The 20,014-nt window shown below is 44.1% G+C and overlaps 1 protein-coding gene across 2 annotated transcripts in view; it reads left to right on the top strand.

Moving 5' to 3' along the window:
* Positions 1 to 20,014, top strand: part of LOC141053838 (acetyl-coenzyme A synthetase, cytoplasmic-like) — a 53,803-nt gene that overhangs the window by 13,605 nt on the left and 20,184 nt on the right. For both annotated transcript variants that reach the window (XM_073550948.1, XM_073550949.1), the window contains 7 exons: positions 10,352 to 10,430; positions 10,747 to 10,884; positions 13,056 to 13,226; positions 13,631 to 13,764; positions 14,403 to 14,535; positions 17,021 to 17,077; positions 18,020 to 18,100. In XM_073550948.1, the coding sequence (XP_073407049.1) occupies positions 10,352 to 10,430; positions 10,747 to 10,884; positions 13,056 to 13,226; positions 13,631 to 13,764; positions 14,403 to 14,535; positions 17,021 to 17,077; positions 18,020 to 18,100 (793 nt within the window). The remainder of the gene's footprint in view (positions 1 to 10,351; positions 10,431 to 10,746; positions 10,885 to 13,055; positions 13,227 to 13,630; positions 13,765 to 14,402; positions 14,536 to 17,020; positions 17,078 to 18,019; positions 18,101 to 20,014) is intronic.

Here is a 20,014-nt window from a genome sequence, read left to right as displayed (position 1 = left end):
CATGAGAACATTCTTCCAAAACATTTTAGGCTTTTCAGGTAAGTTTTTGCAAACTCCAGCCTGGCTTTTTTATGTCTCGGGGTAAGAAGTGGGGTCTTCCTGGGTCTCCTACCATCCAGTCCCTTTTCATTCAGACGCTGACAGATAGTACGGGTTGACACTGTTGTACCCTCGGACTGCAGGGCAGCTTGAACTTGTTTGGATGTTAGTGGAGGTTCTTTATCCAACATCCGCACAATCATGAGTAGAAATCTCTTGTCAATTTTTCTTTTCCGTCCACATCTAGGGAGGTTAGCCACAGTGCCATGGGCTTTAAACTTCTTGATGACACTGCGCACGGTAGACACAGGAACATTCAGGTCTTTGGAGATGGACTTGTAGCCTTGAGATTGCTCATGCTTCCTCACATTTTGGTTTCTCAAGTCCTCAGACAGTTCTTTGGTCTTCTTTCTTTTCTCCATGCTCAATGTGGTACACACAAGGACACAGGACAGAGATTGAGTCAACTTTAATCCATGTCAACTGGCTGCAAGTGTGATTTAGTTATTGCCAACACCTGTTAGGTGCCACAGGTAAGTTATAGGTGCTGTTAATTACACAAATTAGAGAAGCATCACATGATTACTCTGTCGCCTTATTGGGGGACACAGAACCGTGGGTGTTATGCTGCTGTCCACTAGGAGGCGACACTATGCATAATCTGAAAAAGATTAACCTTGGCTCCTCCTCTGCAGTATACACCCCTGGACGGCGTCAGCCTTCTCCAGTTTTGCTTAGTGTCGCAAGGAGGCACACCTAAGATTTTTTTACTCCGTTTTTTTCCTTGATTTTTTTTTTTTCAACGGATTACAGATGAAGAAAAGCGGGTCCCCAGCGAGACTCCCGGCATGGCTCCCTCCTCGGTCCCCTATTAAGGGGTACCCGGTTGAGGTCGAGACGGCTATTCCCCATGTCGCTCCTTCCCCAGTCCCTCGGGTACTGGCTCGAAGTCGAGACCCCCCCCCCCCCCCTCCTTCCCCAGTTCTGGCTCAAAGTCGAGACCCCCCCCCCCCCCCCTCCTTCCCCAGTTCCTTGGGCTCTGGGTTGAGGTCGAGGATAGGATGAAGCCCCCTGACGGTGACAGCAGCACCCTCCCTAATCCCCCTCTGGGGGCATTAGGTTGAGACACCGCAGGTAGGGCCTGTATCAGGCACCATTCGGCCACTGACAAGTCCAGGGACCCCAGCCCAGCTGCGGGCTCCTGTTGGGACCGGGGGAGGTGCAGGCAGGCATGGCACTTGTCAGAGACAGGGCTCCCTGCGCCCCTGTCTCTGTGGCAGCACCAGCTGCATAGCGCCTCAAAGGGACCCCCCACAGGGCCTAGTTCACGCTCATAACCCCACCGCTAGCCTGCCGTTAAATCCGGGGGGGGTCTGGTTTGAATCCGACCCCCCCCCCCCCGGACAACCGCGCCGTCCTGGAGCCCTTCTGGGCATGAGGTATCAAATTTAGGCCGCGGCTTCGGCCTAGCCGAAGTCGCCGCCCTATTCCCGCCCCCCGGATGACGAAAATGACACTCTGCAGTGTCATAGAAGGGGCGGATCGAGGCAGGAAGGGCGCGCTTTTACATAGCTCAGCGTGCCCTTTTCAGCTCTCCGCCCCCTTCCCCCTCCACCTCAGAATCCCGGTGGCCATCTTGCTGCAGCAGGAAACATAGCTGACAGCCATACAGCAGTCTTCGGGGGGCACAGGACTGTGATTTGTCGGCGCTGGACTTAGGGGCACACTGGTGGGGTAAGATCACAGCTGGGTTCTCTTTACTCAGCTGTGCATTCATATTACCTATAAGTTCTCCCCTTTGCATAGCCCCTGTAGGACCCCTGCTAGCCAGCCTCTGTGCATGATGCCGGGCTCAAGGAAGAAAACCAGGCAAGACTGCTTTTATGCATTCTGCACAGCCTGCAAGACACTCCCCAGGGGCAGCACGGACCCACACTGCCGGGACTGTGTCCACAACACTGGGTCAGAACCAACGCTTCTGCGTCTTCTTCCATACCGGAATGGGCTACTCAGATGTTGCAGTCTATAACACAGTCCATACATAGCCTGACCTCTACACTACTGCAGGCTTTGCAGGGTCATGTCTCGGCTATGAACGTTACCCAGCAAAGGGACAGCCCATCTCGGGGACATGCCACTTCCGACAGTCTCAGACGTAAGCGGACCCACAGGTCGCATTCATCTGCGTCCTCACATAGCACTCGGTCGTCCCCCTCCAGGGAGAGACACAGTGGCTCCAGGTCACATAGTCCGTCCCCTGACAGAGACAGACAATGCGGATCTCCGCAACGATTTCCGACCACAGACTCGGAAGGCATATGTGACTCTAAACCAGACAACGAAACAGAGAATTATCTCGTCTCTTGTCCCCCTTGCAATACTGCAATAGTTGAGGATATCGTCTCTTCCATCCTTTGGGTGCTGGACATTTCAGATCCGACCCCGGAAGCACCAGAACACAAGATTTCCTTTGAAAGTGTTCAGAAACCATCGAAGGTCTTCCCTAATCACCCGGAATTTCAAAAAATCCTTTCTAAGCATTTTTTTTGCAGCCTGAGAAAAAATTTGCCAATCGCAAGTATTTGGAAGCAAATTACCCCTTTCCACAGAGACACCAAGGATTGGACAGATTCGCCTGAAGTGGACCCTCCAGTCTCTAGGCTGGCAGCACAAACGCTTCTCTCGCTGCCGGACAGTTCAACCCTCAAGGACACAGCAGACAGACAAGTCGAACGCATGGCTTGTTCAATCTTTGAAGCGGCAGGTGCCTCTTTGGCTTCCGCATTTGCTTCAGTTTGGGCAGAAAAAATCACTAATTCATGGAGATTGGAAAAAACTTAGTGTACATAAAAATCCCCTTAAAACACAATTTTATTAATGATCATAAAACACACCTTCCCAGTGACGTTGAAAAAATGTCAAAAAATAGACCTAGTATAAGGTGCTGCATAGCCCTACATTAAGGCCTAACTGATACCTTCCTATCCGTGGAGGTTGGCACCCTAATAGTACGATATTGGCGCCCCCACTCAACGAGGACTATCCCTCACTTCCCTAGTGATCCCTAGTATCACAGAGGGGAAAACAATTTCCAAGATAGAACAGTAATGAAAAGATCAGAATGCCCTAGGACTTATGCAGACCAAACAGATAATACAGCAATAAAAACATTTACCATATCATGTGACCCACAAAGATAGCAGCTATTCTCGCTTGGAGAGATAAACATCCTCAGATACAATCAGCAATTAATAAAAGGTCACTTATCATGTCTCATGGGGGACCCTCAACGCGTTTCCCTGCCGTAGCGGTTCATCAGGAGGAATAGTCCTATCAAAGATATTGTTGCTGCTTCATGCCTGATACCTTCAATAATAATGGCACCAGAAGTCTAGGAAACCGGATTTAAATAACCGGTGTGATTGTATTGCATACCACCCACTATCCGGCAGTCCAATCGGTGTGAAGATGCAAATAACTGAGAGCCAGGTGTGCAGCAAAAAATGTCATATACCTGAGAGCCCGCCGCTGCATTCGAAATTCAAAGCGGAAGGGGGGTCATTAGCGTGCGTTCCACCGTGGGGCGTATCCAATATGGCGCCCATACTTCCGGTCGCGCAACCCCCTCAGCGGGCTGTAGCCTCCGGAACCATCCTGTACGGGCAGGGCGGAGGGGAATCAAAAATGGCGCCGGAACTTCCGGTCACATGTTTCCCCTTTGCTCCCGGACACGCCCATAGTAACCAGCAATGGACGCATCACCAATGGGGCCGGACCTTCCGATCACATGTTTTCTCCCTGCTCAATGATGTAACCATAGAAACAGACAGAGCGCATCACATGAGATCGCCAGAAAATAAAGAGTCTGCCCGCAATACAATGTCCCAGGAGTCAGATTTATCACAGTAAGGATGACCCCAATAAATCTAGTAGTACCAATGTCCTCATATTCGGCATAATGCTGCACATCAGAAATTCAAAGAATATAGAAAAATAAAAATATGTGCATATTGCTATGCGATAAATCAAATCAACCATACAATGTGGTCCATGCCATACAGGCATCATCCAATATGCCAGACATATAGAGCCCCTTATCATAACCCCCTATAACAGAAAAAGGGCAAGTTCAACCAACCAGAGAATCAAAAGATCATAAAAAACAGGCATATGAGATGCATTCATTCATCCCATTAGGGAAGACCGATTGCAGTCTGAACATCCATTCACACTCCCGTCTCAGAATTAAATTGTCCAGATTACCTCCCCTAGCCCTTGGTTTGATTAGTTCAATCATATTAAAAGTGATGTCACTTCAGTTTGGGCAGCCAAGGCCATCATGGCTTGGGCTGATCTATTGCAAAAGGGCCTTCAAGCCTCAAATCCTCAGCTGGCGGACCAGGCGGTGCAAATTGCAGTGGTGGCAGATTACATAGTTCATGCAGCGTTGGACTCAGCAAGAGGAATAGCGGGAATAGCCTCAAACGCCATCACAATCCGGCGTATTCTCTGGCTAAGAGAATGGAAAGCGGATGCGGCCTCAAAAAAGTCCCTAACAAATCTGTACTTCAGTGGCCGTCTTTTCGGTGGAAAGCTGGATACAATGATATCCAATGCTACCGGGGGCAAAAGTACTTTCCCCAACTAAGACCAAAACGCACGTTTAAAAGGCGTAATCAATCTCGTTTCCGATCCTTTCGGAATTCTTCAGGCTGGTCCGTCTCACGCCCAGCACAAAACCGTAATCGTTCCCCCTGCAGGGACAACACACGTGCGGCACAGAGGCTGGACAGAAACTGGCAATCAAAGACAAGCCAGGCAAAACCTAAAGGAGGAAAACCTCAGACGTTTCCCTCATCCTGACTCATGCCCTCTGCAAGACACCCCACTTGTAGGCGGACGACTGCTACTCTTTCAGCAGGTCTGGCTGCCTATTACAGAAGACAAGTGGGTCAAGGAAATAGTGTCTTCAGGATACAAAATCGAGTTTACTACCAGCCCACCGCACAGGTTTTTTCCCTTTGTCCCTCCAAAATCCCCGCTCAAAGCTCAGGCCTTCCGTCAAGCGGTTTCTTCCCTCCTGCGAGCAGGAGTCATAGTGCCAGTCCCAGCAGAAGAGCGCTTCCGAGGGTTCTACTCCAACCTGTTCGTGGTGCCCAAGAAGGGAGGCAGCGTCCGACCCATACTAGACCTCAAGCAACTCAACAAGTATGTTCGAGTTCGTCACTTCCGCATGGAATCCCTCCGGTCAATCGTTGCGTCTATGGAAAAAGGAGAATATCTTGCCTCCATAGACATACAGGATGCATACCTGCACATACCGATTGCTCCCGCCCATCAGAGGTTTCTCAGATTCGCAATCAACCAAGACCATTACCAGTTTGTGGCCCTCCCGTTCGGTCTCGCCACGGCTCCCAGAACATTTACAAAGGTCATGGCAGCTACCATGGACATTCTGCACTCCAGAGGCATAGTAGTCATTCCATACCTAGACGACCTTCTCATCAAGGCCCCCACCCTCAAGGACTGCGAGGTCAACGTCTCGATCACGATCGACACTCTGACGCGCCTGGGATGGTTAGTCAATTTACAGAAGTCCTCGACTACCCCGAGTCAGTCTCTGACCTTCCTGGGGATGCTATTCGACTCCTCCAAGGGTCTGGTGATCCTCCCCAGGGACAAGGCACTGGCTCTCTGTCTGGGAGTTCACACACTCCTCCGCAAGTCCCCCAGATCTCTCCGGTATGCCATGAGTACTTGGCAGGATGGCAGCAGCAATGGAGGCGGTACCATTTGCCCAGTTTCACCTCAGACCCCTTCAACTGGCCATCCTCAAGTCCTGGGACAGGAATCTGTTCTCCCTCGACAGGGAGTTCCGATTATCAGCAAACACCAGGAGGTCCCTGCACTGGTGGCTCAAGCCAACCTCGCTTGCAAGGGGAAAATCCTTTTCTCCGGTCAATGGAAGGTTTTGACCACCTACGCAAGCCTTATGGGTTGGGGCGCGGTGCACCTACATCAGAGCGCAAGGCAGGTGGTCACCAAGGGAATCGACCATGCCCATCAACATCCTGGAAATTCGGGCCATCTTCCTGGCGTTGAAAGCCTTCCATCACTTGCTGGCAGACTCTCATATCGGAGTACAGTCGGACAATGCCACGGCAGTGGCATACGTGAACCATCAAGGCGGCACCCGCAGCATCCAGGCGATGACCGAAGTAACGCGTATCCTACAATGCGCGGAGGCTGCAAGGTCGGTACTCTCCGCGGTCCACATTCCGGGTGTGGACAACTGGGAAGCCGACTATCTCAGCCAACAAGGAATGGACTCGGGGGAATGGTCTCTCCATCCCGAAGTCTTCTGTCAGATCTGTCATTGTTGGGGGACCCCGGACGTGGATCTGATGGCATCCCATCTCAATGCCAAGGTTCCCAATTTCATGGTCAGGACGTGCGATCCGCGGTCGCTCGGGGCAGATGCCCTGGTTCAGGACTGGACCCAGTTCCAGCTTCTGTACATTTTTCCACCCCTCTCCCTGATCTCCAGAGTCCTGAGGAAGATCAAACAAGAGGGTGTTCCCACCATTCTGATCGCTCCAGACTGGCCCAGGCGTATATGGTTCGCCGACGTCGTGCAACTCACAGCAGACGCCCCCTGGCGTCTCCCCACACGTCCCGACCTCCTGTCACAAGGCCCGTTCTTCCACCAGAACTCAGGGGCTCTCAATTTGACGGCGTGGCCATTGAGACCTGGGTTTTGACCCAAGCAGGTTTTTCACCGGACGTTGTTAAAACCATGATCAGGGCTCGAAAGCCAACTCCAGCCAGGATTTGCTATCGTACCTGGAAGATTTTCTTCACATGGTGCGACTCTCGTGGGCAGATTCCACTTCCCTATTCTCTTCCAAAGGTCCTCGGTTTCCTTCAGTCAGGCCTGGACGCCGGGCTATCCCTGGGCTCGCTGAAGAGCCAGGTGTCAGCGCTCTCAGTGCTCTTTCAGAGGCGTATTGCTAACAAGCCGCAAGTGAAGACTTTTCTCCAAGGGGTTTCCCGATTTGGTTCCCCCCTACAAACGTCCGTTGGAGACGTGGGACCTCAACCTGGTCTTGACAGCACTACAGTCACCTCCCTTTGAACCCCTTAGGGTGGTCTCACTCCGCTTTCTATCACAAAGTGGTTTTTCCTGGTGCCAATCACCTCGCTACGCAGGGCGTCTGAACTTTCAGCTCTTTTCCTGCAGACAACCCTTCCTGGTTTTTCACCAGGACAAGGTTGTTCTCCGTACAGTACCATCCTTCCTTCCGAAGGTCGTGTCCAGCTTCCACCTCAATGAGGAAATATCACTACTGTCTCTTTGCCCAGCTCCCGTTCATAGGGTAGAGAAGGCTCTGCATACGCTTGACCTTGTCAGGGCATTGCGTATTTACGTGTCTAGGACTGCTCCCTTCCGGAAGTCTGACTCACTTTTCCTTCTTCCAGAAGGCGTTCGCAAGGGCCTACCGGCTTCCAAAGCCACCCTTGCTAAGTGGATCAAGTCCACCATTCAAGAGGCTTACCGCCTCAACAATTCTCCCCTTCCGGCCGGTATCACGGGGCACACTACGCGGGCGGTAGGGGCCTCTTGGTCCATTCGGCATCAAGCCTCAGCACATCAAGTGTGTAAGGCAGCCACTTGGACTAGCCTGCACACATTTACAAAACACTACAGAGTGCATACCCAGTCCTCAGCGGATGCGAGCCTGGGTAGACTGGTCCTGCAGGCGGCAGTACCCCAAGTCTAGAGGACTGTCAGCACAATATTCGTCCACTGCTTCCCACCCAAGGACTGCTTTGGGACGTCCGACGGTTTTGTGTCCCCCAATAAGGCGACAGAGTAAAGGAGATTTTTGTGTACTCACCGTAAAATCTCTCTCTTAGCCTTTAATTGGGGGACACAGCTCCCACCCTGTTGCCCTTGCGGGCCGTTGTTACGGTTGGGTTCTCATATTGTTGTTTGAGCCTGTTTATAGTAGCCTTTTTTTACAGGCATGGTTATGTTTCTGGTATATTCCTCCTAATGCTTTTGCACAAAACTGGAGAAGGCTGACGCCGTCCAGGGGTGTATACTGCAGAGGAGGAGCCAAAGTTAATCTTTTTCAGATTATGCATAGTGTCGCCTCCTAGTGGACAGCAGCATAACACCCACGGTTCTGTGTCCCCCAATTAAAGCTAAGAGAGATTTTACGGTGAGTACACAAAAATCTCCTTTTTTCGAACAGTGCCAATACTTTTGTCCACCCTCTTTTATGTTTGGTGTGGAATTATATCCAATTTGGCTTTAGGACCATTCTTTTTGTGTTTTTTCATTTAAGACAAATTAAATGAAGATAATACCAAAGAATTTGTGTTTGCAATCATTTTCAGGAAGAAACTGAGTATTATCTGACAGAATTGCAGGGGTGTCAATACTTTTGGCCACAACTGTATATTACAGTGAATAAACTACACACCGGTATAAGAAGGAATGTGTGGATCTGTCACTAGATTTCATAATTCAGTCTTAAATAAATCTTTGACCTAATGAGACAGGTGTAATTACTTTGAAAATTCATGTTAAGTTGGCTATATAATCCTTAATTAAAATGTTACCACTGAATATGAAAACAACTATAGACTCATAAAATGATTATTTATTATCGGTACTATAAAGCCACCAGGATGTGGATTTTCCATTAAGTACACCAGTCTCAAGCGCTCTGAAGGCTCCCAAACAAATGTGACTAAAGGTGGCTGAGCCCACAAATATCAGCAGGATCGGCCCTCAATATGAGGTGTGGCTGACTTTAGAGATTTAATTAATAACGATCTGCCGAAAGTGTATTGTGAATGGGGTGGTCTCCTGACTCTCCCCTCGACAAATGATGTTGTGGGAGAGAGGGACCCAGCCTATTAAATTTCTAATTGCGGATCCTTTTATTTTCCAGAAAATATGCTGCCAGACGAATATGGCAGTGGCTACCTGCTAGGCCAAGCGTCCTGCATATGGGAGAGTCAGGGGAGACAAAATTATTGATCCACTGTTTATCGGGGTTCATTACAGATCTATTAAATAATGTAGGCACATTGGATTATGAAATCTGATGAAAGGTCCTCTATAAAACCGATAGCAATTCCCCAAATGGAGTTATTTTTCAGTGTCCATGCCTGTGGAACCAAGAACCTACTTTGGCCATAGATCTATTCAGCAAAAACCTGATGGAGCCCAATCTAGTTCTAGTATAAACCGAACCTTCTAAAGCTTAGGATTGTCTCAATCCCTCTTGCACCTGGAGGATAACCACAGACTACTCTCTTGTCACATGTACATTTTACCGAACCTTATATTATATGTTTTTTCTTGGAGGTAAAGTTGAGTTCACTTATTCAGTAATTACCGTGGATATATCTAATAAACCAAAAAATTGGATCAGTTTCAAACTGATGAAAAACTGATACTTTAAAATGGATCCATTCACTTTGACTTGACTTTTGCTTTTAGCCAAACAAAAAGCTGTGTGCAATGTTTTTGATCTGGCTGCAAAAAAAGCTGCTGGATCCATTTCTTACATGGTTTAAGTCAATATGAATGGATCCATATTAAAGGATACCAATTTTTCATTAGTTTGAAACAGATGCCGTAAACAAAATACTAGATCAGGCTCAATTCGGCTCCCCGTCCAGTGTGAATGGGGGTCCCAGCCAGGATGATTGTCAGGGGAGATGTAGATTAGACATTTTACGACTTCGGAATTGCTTTCCTTTTGGTATCCATGACATAAGCTGCTGTCGGAGATGTCTGACGGCGACTTTCTCATAGCAAACACATGAGCGTTCGGCAGAGTGAGCCCCTGTGTATGGGGATGTGGCTAAAATGGCTACTGGCCAAATGATTGTCTGGCAGCCATCTAACGTGGATATGAGGCCCTAAACTTCAGACTGGCTGACCACCTGATGTGTATGGAGGCGCCCTGGCTCTAATACATGAGCTCGGGGAAGGTGGCAATAGGGCAGTGTGATTTTATATGCCCCATTCTCCCGTTCTCTGGAAGATAAGCTGATGCCAGAGGTGTCCGGCAGCCCTGTCCTCACTGAATGCAGATGGACATTGATATGTGTGGTGGAGCAGCGATCTATGGTGTACTGACCTCTTACGAGTACAATATACAGCATCCCTTACAGACATTACCACAACTACGAAGTTTAGTTGTTAAACAAAAAATAATTCTAATGCTTGTCGTCATTGTTGTGGTGAGTTTTGTGTTGGCTTATATATTGTATTTTTTCTGTTATACAGGGCACACACTGTAGAGAATTGCATTGTGGTAAAACACCTTGGTGGGAGACTAAACAACCAAAACAAATCCAAACTTCAGGTAAATCGCATATAACTATTGTTTAATTACATATTTTTTGCCCCAAACTTAGAAGAACGGCTGTCTCATTTTATGCTTCTATACACTTGTTCTTCCCTATTTACATTTTTTTCTTTAACTTTTGTTCTTTTATCCCATAATACTTGTGTCTTGAGCACCATTTCACACACAGTCTTGTTTACTGCCACTCCATTATGTAGGCCTTCCAGGGGAGAATAATAATCCTGTACTTTCTCTATTTTTGGCCCGAGCGCACAGTACATTATGTCTCGCAGCTGTTCATGGTCACTGGTGAATATATTGTCCCTGTCTGCAGACGGCCTGGAATCCTGATACTGACAGGTGGCTGGATGATCTGATGGCCGCGGCGGCGGAGGAGTGCGAACCGGAGTGGATGGATTCAGAAGATCCTCTGTTTATTCTGTATACAAGTGGCTCCACTGGAAAACCAAAGGTAAGTACTGGAGAAGTCTTTGCAGCATTGAATTTCACCAGCACTGAGTTATTGTAAAAAAACAAAACAAAAAAAGAACCTTTTTTCCTCCTATATGATGCTTTGGTCTCTTTAGAAGCAGCCATTGTGGACTCCATCAAACAACCAAGAGAGAGATCACATATTAACACCACCACCGTTTTTAGCACGTTGGACCTAGTGATTTCCTCTTTAATTGTCCGATCTGTCATTTAATCCACCATATGTTTCCTTATTAATGTGAGTGTTGACTTGTCATCGTCTGATTTTTTTTCAAAACCTTGTAGTCTGACCACCAAGTACCAGGAAACTAGAGCAAGAAATCTTACCAGAAAATGTCACGTCAGTCATATCCACGTATGCAGTGACATTTCTTAACTTCTAAACATTCTTTGTTTTATGACATGTGCAGCCGTGCCGCTCCCTGAATAAATATTCCAGCAAGTGCAGGGTGACATTTGTTTTTCATCCAATACAATATCCTGGAAGGCATACTGTTTGTGTTATTTAAAAAAGAAAAAAAAAAGTTAAATGTACATACTATAGCTATAAAAAAGGCAAAGTCCAGCACTCGGATTCCAGAGGAACATGGTCATGTAAGGCTACTTTCACACTAGCGTCGTGTGATGTACGTCGCAATGCGTCGTTTTGGAGAGAAAACGCATCCGTTTTTTCTCCATAGACTTGCATTGGCAACGCATTGCGACGTATGGCCACACGTCGCATCCATCGTGCGACGGATGCGTCGTGTTTTGGTGGCCGCGACGCACACAAAAACATTACATGTAACTTTTTTTGTGCGTCGTGTCCGCCATTTTCGACCGCGCATGCGTGGCCGAAACTCCGCCCCCTCCTCCCTGGACATTACAATGGGGCAGCGGATGCGTTGAAAAACTGCATCCGCTGCCCCCGTTGTGCAAAACTTTCACAACGTGCGTCGGTACATCGCCCCAACGCATGGTGACGTACGTCACACGACGCTAGTGTGAAAGTAGCCTAAAACAGACATATTCAACATTGCAAACCAACACATTTTGACGTTGGTCAAATACTTAGGAAATGCACACAGATTAAAAACATTTAACATGCAATACGATATGCAAAAATGTCCTAGGGATACAAACTGATAAACACACTTTTATAACTAATGATATATAAGATCTTGTCTGATTTAATCCTATAGGGACATGACTGTTCATTGAAAAAATAAGTCTTCATGGTTTATTAATCGCTTTCTTTCTCCACCACTGCTAGACAAATTAAGCTGTTCTATACCAATAAATCAGAAGCCAATAGTCATTTATGTTGCTATAAAACATTTTTTTTTTTTTTTTTTCTTTTTTTTTTTTAGAAGTTGCCAAATAAATATTGGCATTAATATTATAAATGTTTCCTAATTCTCAAACTTGGGAAACATTTATAGATCAGTCACCATGTTGGTCATAAAGGAGGTGCTGCAGGAGATAAAGCGTGCATAGAATAACATAGTAAAAAACCTAAAGCGGTCCACACCATCTGACTGTTTCTGCTCTCATATCTACAGACGTATGTATACTGTGTCCTCAACACTCTAATTAGGGGCTCAAAAAACCTATAAATCCAAACTAGAACATTACATAACACCTAGACAAATAGTAGGTAATACATAGAATAAGTGAAAATGATACCGTTTCATCTATGGTAAACTATTATGGCCGCTACACTGTAGAGCAGGGGGTCTACCTGTGGCTCGGTAGCCATGTGTGGCTCGCGTCTGTCTGCCGGCTTCGTGCATGAGCACCATGTCCAACAAACGGTTATGAAGAGCAGGTGTCCATGGTGAGTAGCCCGGCATAGAAGAACAAATCTGGAGGCATATATACTGGTGGAGCTGGAGAGGTGCGTCAAGCTGGATGCGAATTCTTGTTACCCTTCTGTTAAAGTGAGAGAACCCCACAATGGTCACTGATTTGTCTGGGTTTCATTCATTGATATTCTGCAAGTTTAAATTGAACATCACTTTTGTTAGGTTTAGGTTATTTCCGTGACCATTGTGGGTTTTGCTTTAACAGAAGGGTAGCAACAATTGAATTCACTTCTCTATATACATGCATCAATCGTGAATTTTCATGTGTTCTATGTGTAATGGTAATGATTGACTCCTTGTGTTGCAGGGGGTTTTGCACACAGTTGCAGGATATTTACTGTACACAGCTCTAACATTCAAGTTCGTGTTTGATTACCACGAAGATGACATTTATTGGTGCACAGCCGACATTGGTTGGATCACAGGCCATTCTTACATTACCTACGGTCCATTAGCTAATGGGGCCACGAGTGTAATGGTAAGTGTTCTCAACTCATTACCTGCAGTAGATGTTCTCTGCCCGTGGAAGGAGATGATATATTGTACTTTTATATCCAGTTAAACCCTTGTACAAGACCCAGTGAACACCAGAGTACAGACATGTCACCTGCATAAAATTATCAATTACTGTAATCCAGAGTGTGACGATCCATCTCTGCCAATTACTTATTAGCCATATTTCACAAATACTAAAACTGTAAAGAGCTTATTTCATGTTCGCGTAATTGTAATTTTGGCTACAGACTAATTATTAAATTATTAATGTCGTATTTCATGTGTCAGAAAAAAGCATTATACTTTTTTTTTTTTTTTTTTTTTCTACGGGGTGTGTTGTTGTTGTTGTTGTTGTTGTTGTTTGTTTTTTTTTTGTTTTTTGTGTAGTTTGAAGGCATTCCTACCTATCCACATGTTGGGAGATTTTGGGAAATCATCGAGAAGTACAAGGTGAACCAGTTTTACACTGCACCCACCGCCATACGTTTACTGATGAAATACGGATGTGATGTCATTCAAAAGTAAGTGTTGTTCAACAGGTGGCATATATATACATATACATATTTATTTATTTATTTATTTTTTTTTTTTTTTTTTTTACTTGTTGCAAACCCCTGTCTAAGTGGAATCTGTTGTAGGATCAACCCTCCGAAACCATTTATATGGGTATGCAGGTCATAGGGAGCTAATGATGCTTTGATATCTGCGATCTGATGTCTTATTCCAGAGAAATTCACTTTTTTTATTAATGTTACCGAGCTGTTAAGATCTATTGGCAGAACATAGATCTCCCTGAGAATCTGCCTCCAGAGATTATTATAAATGAAAGGAGTTACCAGTGTGATACATATAGATCAGGAGAGCAGACTGTCAGTCATTTACAATAATCCCTGGCAGATTCTCAGGGATGTTTATGTCCGGCCCATAGATCTTAAAGGGACTCCGTCACCACAGAATGACTGTTCAAACTAAGGAGGGGGGGTGGATAGAGGGAAAACAAGCAGGAATTAAGATGTATTTAAATGATTGACCCCAACATGAAGCACCGTTTGAACAGTCATCCTGTGCTGACAAATTCCCTTTAATACAATTCTTGCAGCTTACCAAACTTTCTGATCATTGATCTTATCACCCCTAATGTTTTCTTATTTCCTTCCAGGTACAATTTAAATTCTTTAAAAATACTCGGTACAGTAGGAGAGCCCATAAATGCAGAAGCGTGGCTGTGGTACTACAACGTCATCGGTAATCAGAGATGTCCCATTGTTGACACTTTTTGGCAGACAGAAACAGTAAGTAGTCTTTAGCCATTTCAAGACCGGACCATTTACACCTGTTCCTGACAAGGCACATTTTTTTTTTTTTTTTTTTTTTTTTCTTCTCTACATGCAGTTTTAAGAACTGTAAAACTTTTTTTATTCCAATTTTCAAATTTTTTTTGCATCTTTCTTATTTTTCTTGTCCTTTTTATACGTTTTTTTTTGGCTACTATTGATGGTAAAATAAAGAAAATATTCGTCTGTTTTTTCACTTTATTACCACAAAGGACCACTAAAGTACATTTCATAAAGTTTTTTTTTTTTCACCTCTCCTTAAAAAAATGTATTTTCGTAAATATCTATATCATACATTTGTGTCCTGTCTTTTTTCTTTTTTTTTTTTTCTTTCTTTACACGATCTATATCATACATTTGTGTGTGGTTTTTTTTTTTTTTTTTTTTTTTTCTTTCTTTACACGGGGGTAAGGCTAGTAACAACAGCTTTGTGTTGGCTTCAGCTTTTATTTATATAAGTTTTTTCCTTTGTTTATATTTAAATTATTTCACACATTATGCCCCCAATAAGTGATAATAAAATGATTCCCCTTTAACTTGGGGTTAGTATATTAGTCCCCCAGTTGCAAGAGAAATTCAGCCTACTGGTTGCACAGCCAAGCTGACTGGGTCTCCTAGGACAGCAGCTCTTGCTCCCTCTGTAAATCCAGCTATCGCATTGTCTTCTCTAGACTCTGTGATAATGTCAGCGGTTCCGATACCGTATACATAGCGTTTCTTCAGCACTGAGTATACAGTGAGTGGGAAGGCAGAGACAGTAGTAAACTGTCTCTTCACTTTCTACGGGGAAGTCCAGCTGTGTCTGACAGCCTGCTCACCACTTGTCCAGCTGCATAAACTTATGCAGCTGCCATCAAGGGCCGGGGACACCTCTGGTGCAACTTGTGCAGTCACACGGGGGCCCAAGAGGTAAGGGGGTCCACTTCCACCTCTATAGAACAGCAACTGTTTAATTTCTAATAGGAAGAACACAGGAATAGCAATAGTCAGAATTACATGAAATGATATGCCAGAACTTCCCGACATATTGTGTATCATATCATATGCTGGATCCCCATGTTTGATGTAGGCTCAGGAGCTGAGCTTGTATTATTCCCGACAGATGGTGGTTGTGTTACACAGTCATCATCTGCTTCTAACAGTAGCAAGTGGACTTCAGCTCTGCCTGATTTTTAATATATACTGTCTGCAATACCGTGGTATAGAAGCATATAGTACAAGTGATTGTCGAATCACTGATTCAGATCCCCTGAAAATAAATAAAAGCAAAAGAAAAAAAAATCAACAATATTGGAAAAAAAAAAAAAATACAAATTAGAATCGCACATCCCCCCTCAATAAGAACATACGTGATATATCTGGTTTTTTAAAAGTCTGTCATATCAAAATATATAATGGACTAATCTTGTCTGTAAAGGCTATACAGAGAAAAATGTTGAAATGCGAGAAATGTGGTTTCTCAGATGCTGCAACACCGTAAAGAAATGCATCAATACGCCATGAGTGGTTAATCAACCTCAATATAGCCTCAATACTCATACTCGCCACACAAAAAAACATGCAGTGCTCCATAGACTGAAAAATTAAAATGCTTCAACTCTCAAAAAAGGCAATACAAGCAAAAATTTTTTTATGAATTTCCAAATTTTTTTTTTTTTTTTTTTACACCACTTAAATTGAAGTATTCCCATCTCAAATATGTAATAGCATGTTAATATTAGCAAATGGCTCCAATTAGACATGTAGTATAGTTCTTCTAATTCCCCATGTCCCTTACCCCATGTGCAGGGCATTGCAGTAGCTTAAGTATTCATGGTTACGACCAGTAGCCACTGACTGTCACTAGATGAGTGGTAGTAGTAATCCTGTATACCTAAGCTACTGCAATGCCCTGCACATGGGGTAAAAGACATAGCGAATCAGAAGAACTAAACTACATTTCTAATTGGAGGTATTTGCTAATATTAATACACTTACTATATATTGGGATAGGATCTTGGAGATGGGAATACCCCTTTTTAAATAATAAAAAAAAAAAACAATATACAATTTTATTGTAGATGTAGTTGTACAAACCTGGAGACTCCTATTGCCATGTTATTCTTACAGCACAACGTCAAAACACTTGTTTTTTTTTTTTTTTCCATTACAATGTGTCAAAATGATAAATGGAAGTCGTTGATTGTATGGCAATATGGATAGAAAGAATAAGTATGTTTTTTTTTGTAAGTAGTAGAGGAAAAGTGCAAGAATAAAAATCAACAAAAACACAATATCGCCAGGTCAAGAAGGGGCTGAATGGCTAATACAAATGTAACCACTCCTGACGTGTGTGTGTTATCTTCCTATGTGAACTCCAGCTTTCCAGACAAAATGTAACAAATTATTTAAGTTTTCCATAAACTGAATAGAAATGTATATAATATGTCTTTTGTATTTTCAGGGAGGCCATGTCATAACTCCTTTGCCAGCCGCTACTCCTCTGAAGCCAGGATCTGCTGTAAGTGATTGTCATCAATGATGTACGGTATCTGCTGGTAGAGATGCCGCCATGATGTTAGAGGGAATCTGTCAGTAGGATCAACCCTCCTAAGCCGTCTATGTGGGCACACAAGTTCTAGGAAGCTGAATACTATGATGCCTTGATATCTGCCATCTGATGCCTTATTCCAGTGACATCTTCATTTTTCTTATATGTAAATGAGCAATTAAGAACTAGGGCCCAAGCATAGATCTCCTACGTCTCACTATGGTAACGTCTCCTTTTATTTAAAATAATCTCTGGGGGCAGATTCTCCGGAAGATCTGTGTTCGTCCCATAGATCAGGGTATAATTTTAATCCTCTTTCTGACCTGCATGCCCATATAAACAGTTTAGGAGTTTATATATACACATAATTTGTAGCCATAAGCGCCTCCTTGTAGGATTCCACACACACGATGATGGGTGTAAATGTGTTTTTAAAAAATAATTAGTTTTTAGCGAAACTAGTTAAATAAAGGGGTTAGACCTGCAGGGAGAATTTTTTTCTTGGGTGTCTACATGGTTACCAAAGGCACTAAACTAATGAGTTAAATGTCTGTATGTCTCTACATAGTTATTACGCTGCCCATAAATCTGGAACTGAAATGTGAAGGCATATATGGGCCCTTAGGGCTTATTTTGTGTCTAAAAAGGAGACCAAAAAGCTCTTGGCATTCCAGGTCTGTTTTGGGTTTTCTGCCGGCATGTTTCCCATTACAAGGTCCCTTTTTCTCCCACATTGCCTCAGGCTTGGGTTGTATATCTGCAGGCAGAAGTTTCTTGTCGTGTCTTATAAACGTTTGATGGTTTCTCAATATACTGTATATTCTGAAACCTCCTATTTACATAGTTGCATATAGTTCCGAGTTTACTAGAGCTTGTTTGTATCCTGGTTTGATCGACTTCTGGGTTTTCTAGACTTTCCCATTCTTTGGAGTAGTTCCTGCAGTACTGAATGAGCACGGAGAGGAGCTGGAAGGGGAGGCCGAGGGCTATCTGGTAAGTGTTGTCCCCGTGATTCTGTGACATCCAAGAAATTTGTATTAAAGGTGATGTACAGAATGACACAAGAATGGCTACGTTCTTCCACCGGTCTACAGCTAAGCTGTAGTATTGTACTAGAGCCCTGTTTGATGGAGCTGAGTTGCAGTACCAGACACAACCATGGATACATGAGGCGCTAAATATGGGGATAAAAGTATTTTTTTTCCTAATCATGTACAACCAATTGCATAAAAGCGAATATTCACTAAAATTCCTCTACATAACCGTTCCCTATATAGTTAGTGGTATGGAGTGGTACAGTGTTCGGAACTTGGGCTTTATTCCCTCTCTTCTAGTGGTTAGACACTAAACATCAGTATGTTTGGTATACCCTAGCGACATGCCTTTACATGCTGTGGTTGGAATATGCATTAGTGCTAATGTATAGTCCTCAAATTTCTTTTCAGTATCAAATTAAGATTTTTTTTTTTTAAAGAGTAAGTTTTTATTCTAATTTTTTTTTAATCATTTTGTACAACATGGGAATTTATGAAAGTTTGCAGATTGCTTTATTAAGGAATTTGTCTTTGCATGGATGTGGCTTCCATACCCCAGCTTTTCCTCAGCAAATTTGCTTGCCTTTGGATGCTTTGATAGCAGGACATACTCATTTGGAGTACAGATGATGGCAGTGATGGGTCAGCACTTTTGTCTTCCTCCTGAGTGTTGTGTTTTATCAGAACAATCTTCTGCAGCAGTTTATCTCTAGATTTGGTGAAGCACAGGCGATGAGCCTTTCACTGCCATCATCTGTACTCCAAACAAGTTATTCTTTAAACCACTGGAAGGCTAAGTTCACACAAGCATATAAAAACAAAAAAATATTTGTTGCTTGTGTGCAAACTGTTTTTATACAGCAGCATGTATTAAAAACTCAGAAGACTAAAGACCATTTCATGTGCTTAAAGAATATACAATATATCTGTAAAAATTGGATGATATCCGGATAATCCATATGGGATTTTTTTTTTGCATGGATGGTGGGGGGTTGCATACCCATAGACTCGCATGTTCACGTCTCGTCTGACAAGGATAGCGTATGCTGCGAAAGTGTGTGTATATGTTTATATGTGTGTGTATGTGTGTGTGTATATATGTGTGTATATATATATATATATATATATATATATATATATATATATATATATATATATATATATATATATATATATATTTATTATTGTGAGGTAGCGCTGTCATTTAAATAGGGGATCACTTGCTTGGCAGCCACAAAATCAGATCCGGCACAGGTTTTCCATAAACCAGTATAGTCCATGCGGTTTATTAAACATCATAAACCATGACCAGCAATATATAAACGGCATAGCGTCCATGACAGAGCTTCACTCTGTTAGCAATGTCCAATACACAGGCTTTTCAGCCTCACAGTTATATCTCACCCCGTCAGGGTTCTCTCATGGCTGCTTCTCCATACTGCAGACATTCATTCCCTCCAGGGAACTCTCAGGCACTTGCAGCCATTACTCACTCACAGCATCCACACGTGCTGTCAGGCAGGAAGCCCCATCTCAGCGGGACCTTCCACACTGGACCAACCGGGTCCAAGCATTCTCCACCTGTGACCTATCCTGGCCACATTATATGGTTCATAGCCACGCCCACCGGGTCACATGACTGACCTCATTACAGGTCCTTCAAGCATTTACACTCTTTTCAACAGAGCTTTAAACACACCCCCTGGGTGGGTTTGCAGGTAACTGGCCCGCCCATCTCCCTAGTTACCTGGAGACTTCTCCCTGTCACATTAAAGCAGCACCTCAGCAGTATCACTGCTGATCAACACATAAGTCTCCATCTCAAAGCCACCCACTTTGAGATACATAATGGCCATTCAGTATTCTGCCATTC

The sequence above is a fragment of the Dendrobates tinctorius genome, unplaced genomic scaffold, assembly GCF_039654945.1.
Source record: "Dendrobates tinctorius isolate UK_male_01 unplaced genomic scaffold, ASM3965494v1 ptg000171l, whole genome shotgun sequence".
Lineage (NCBI taxonomy): Eukaryota > Metazoa > Chordata > Amphibia > Anura > Dendrobatidae > Dendrobates > Dendrobates tinctorius.
The sequence above is the reverse complement of the archived record's forward strand: the minus strand, read 5'-3'. Positions and strand labels throughout refer to the sequence as shown.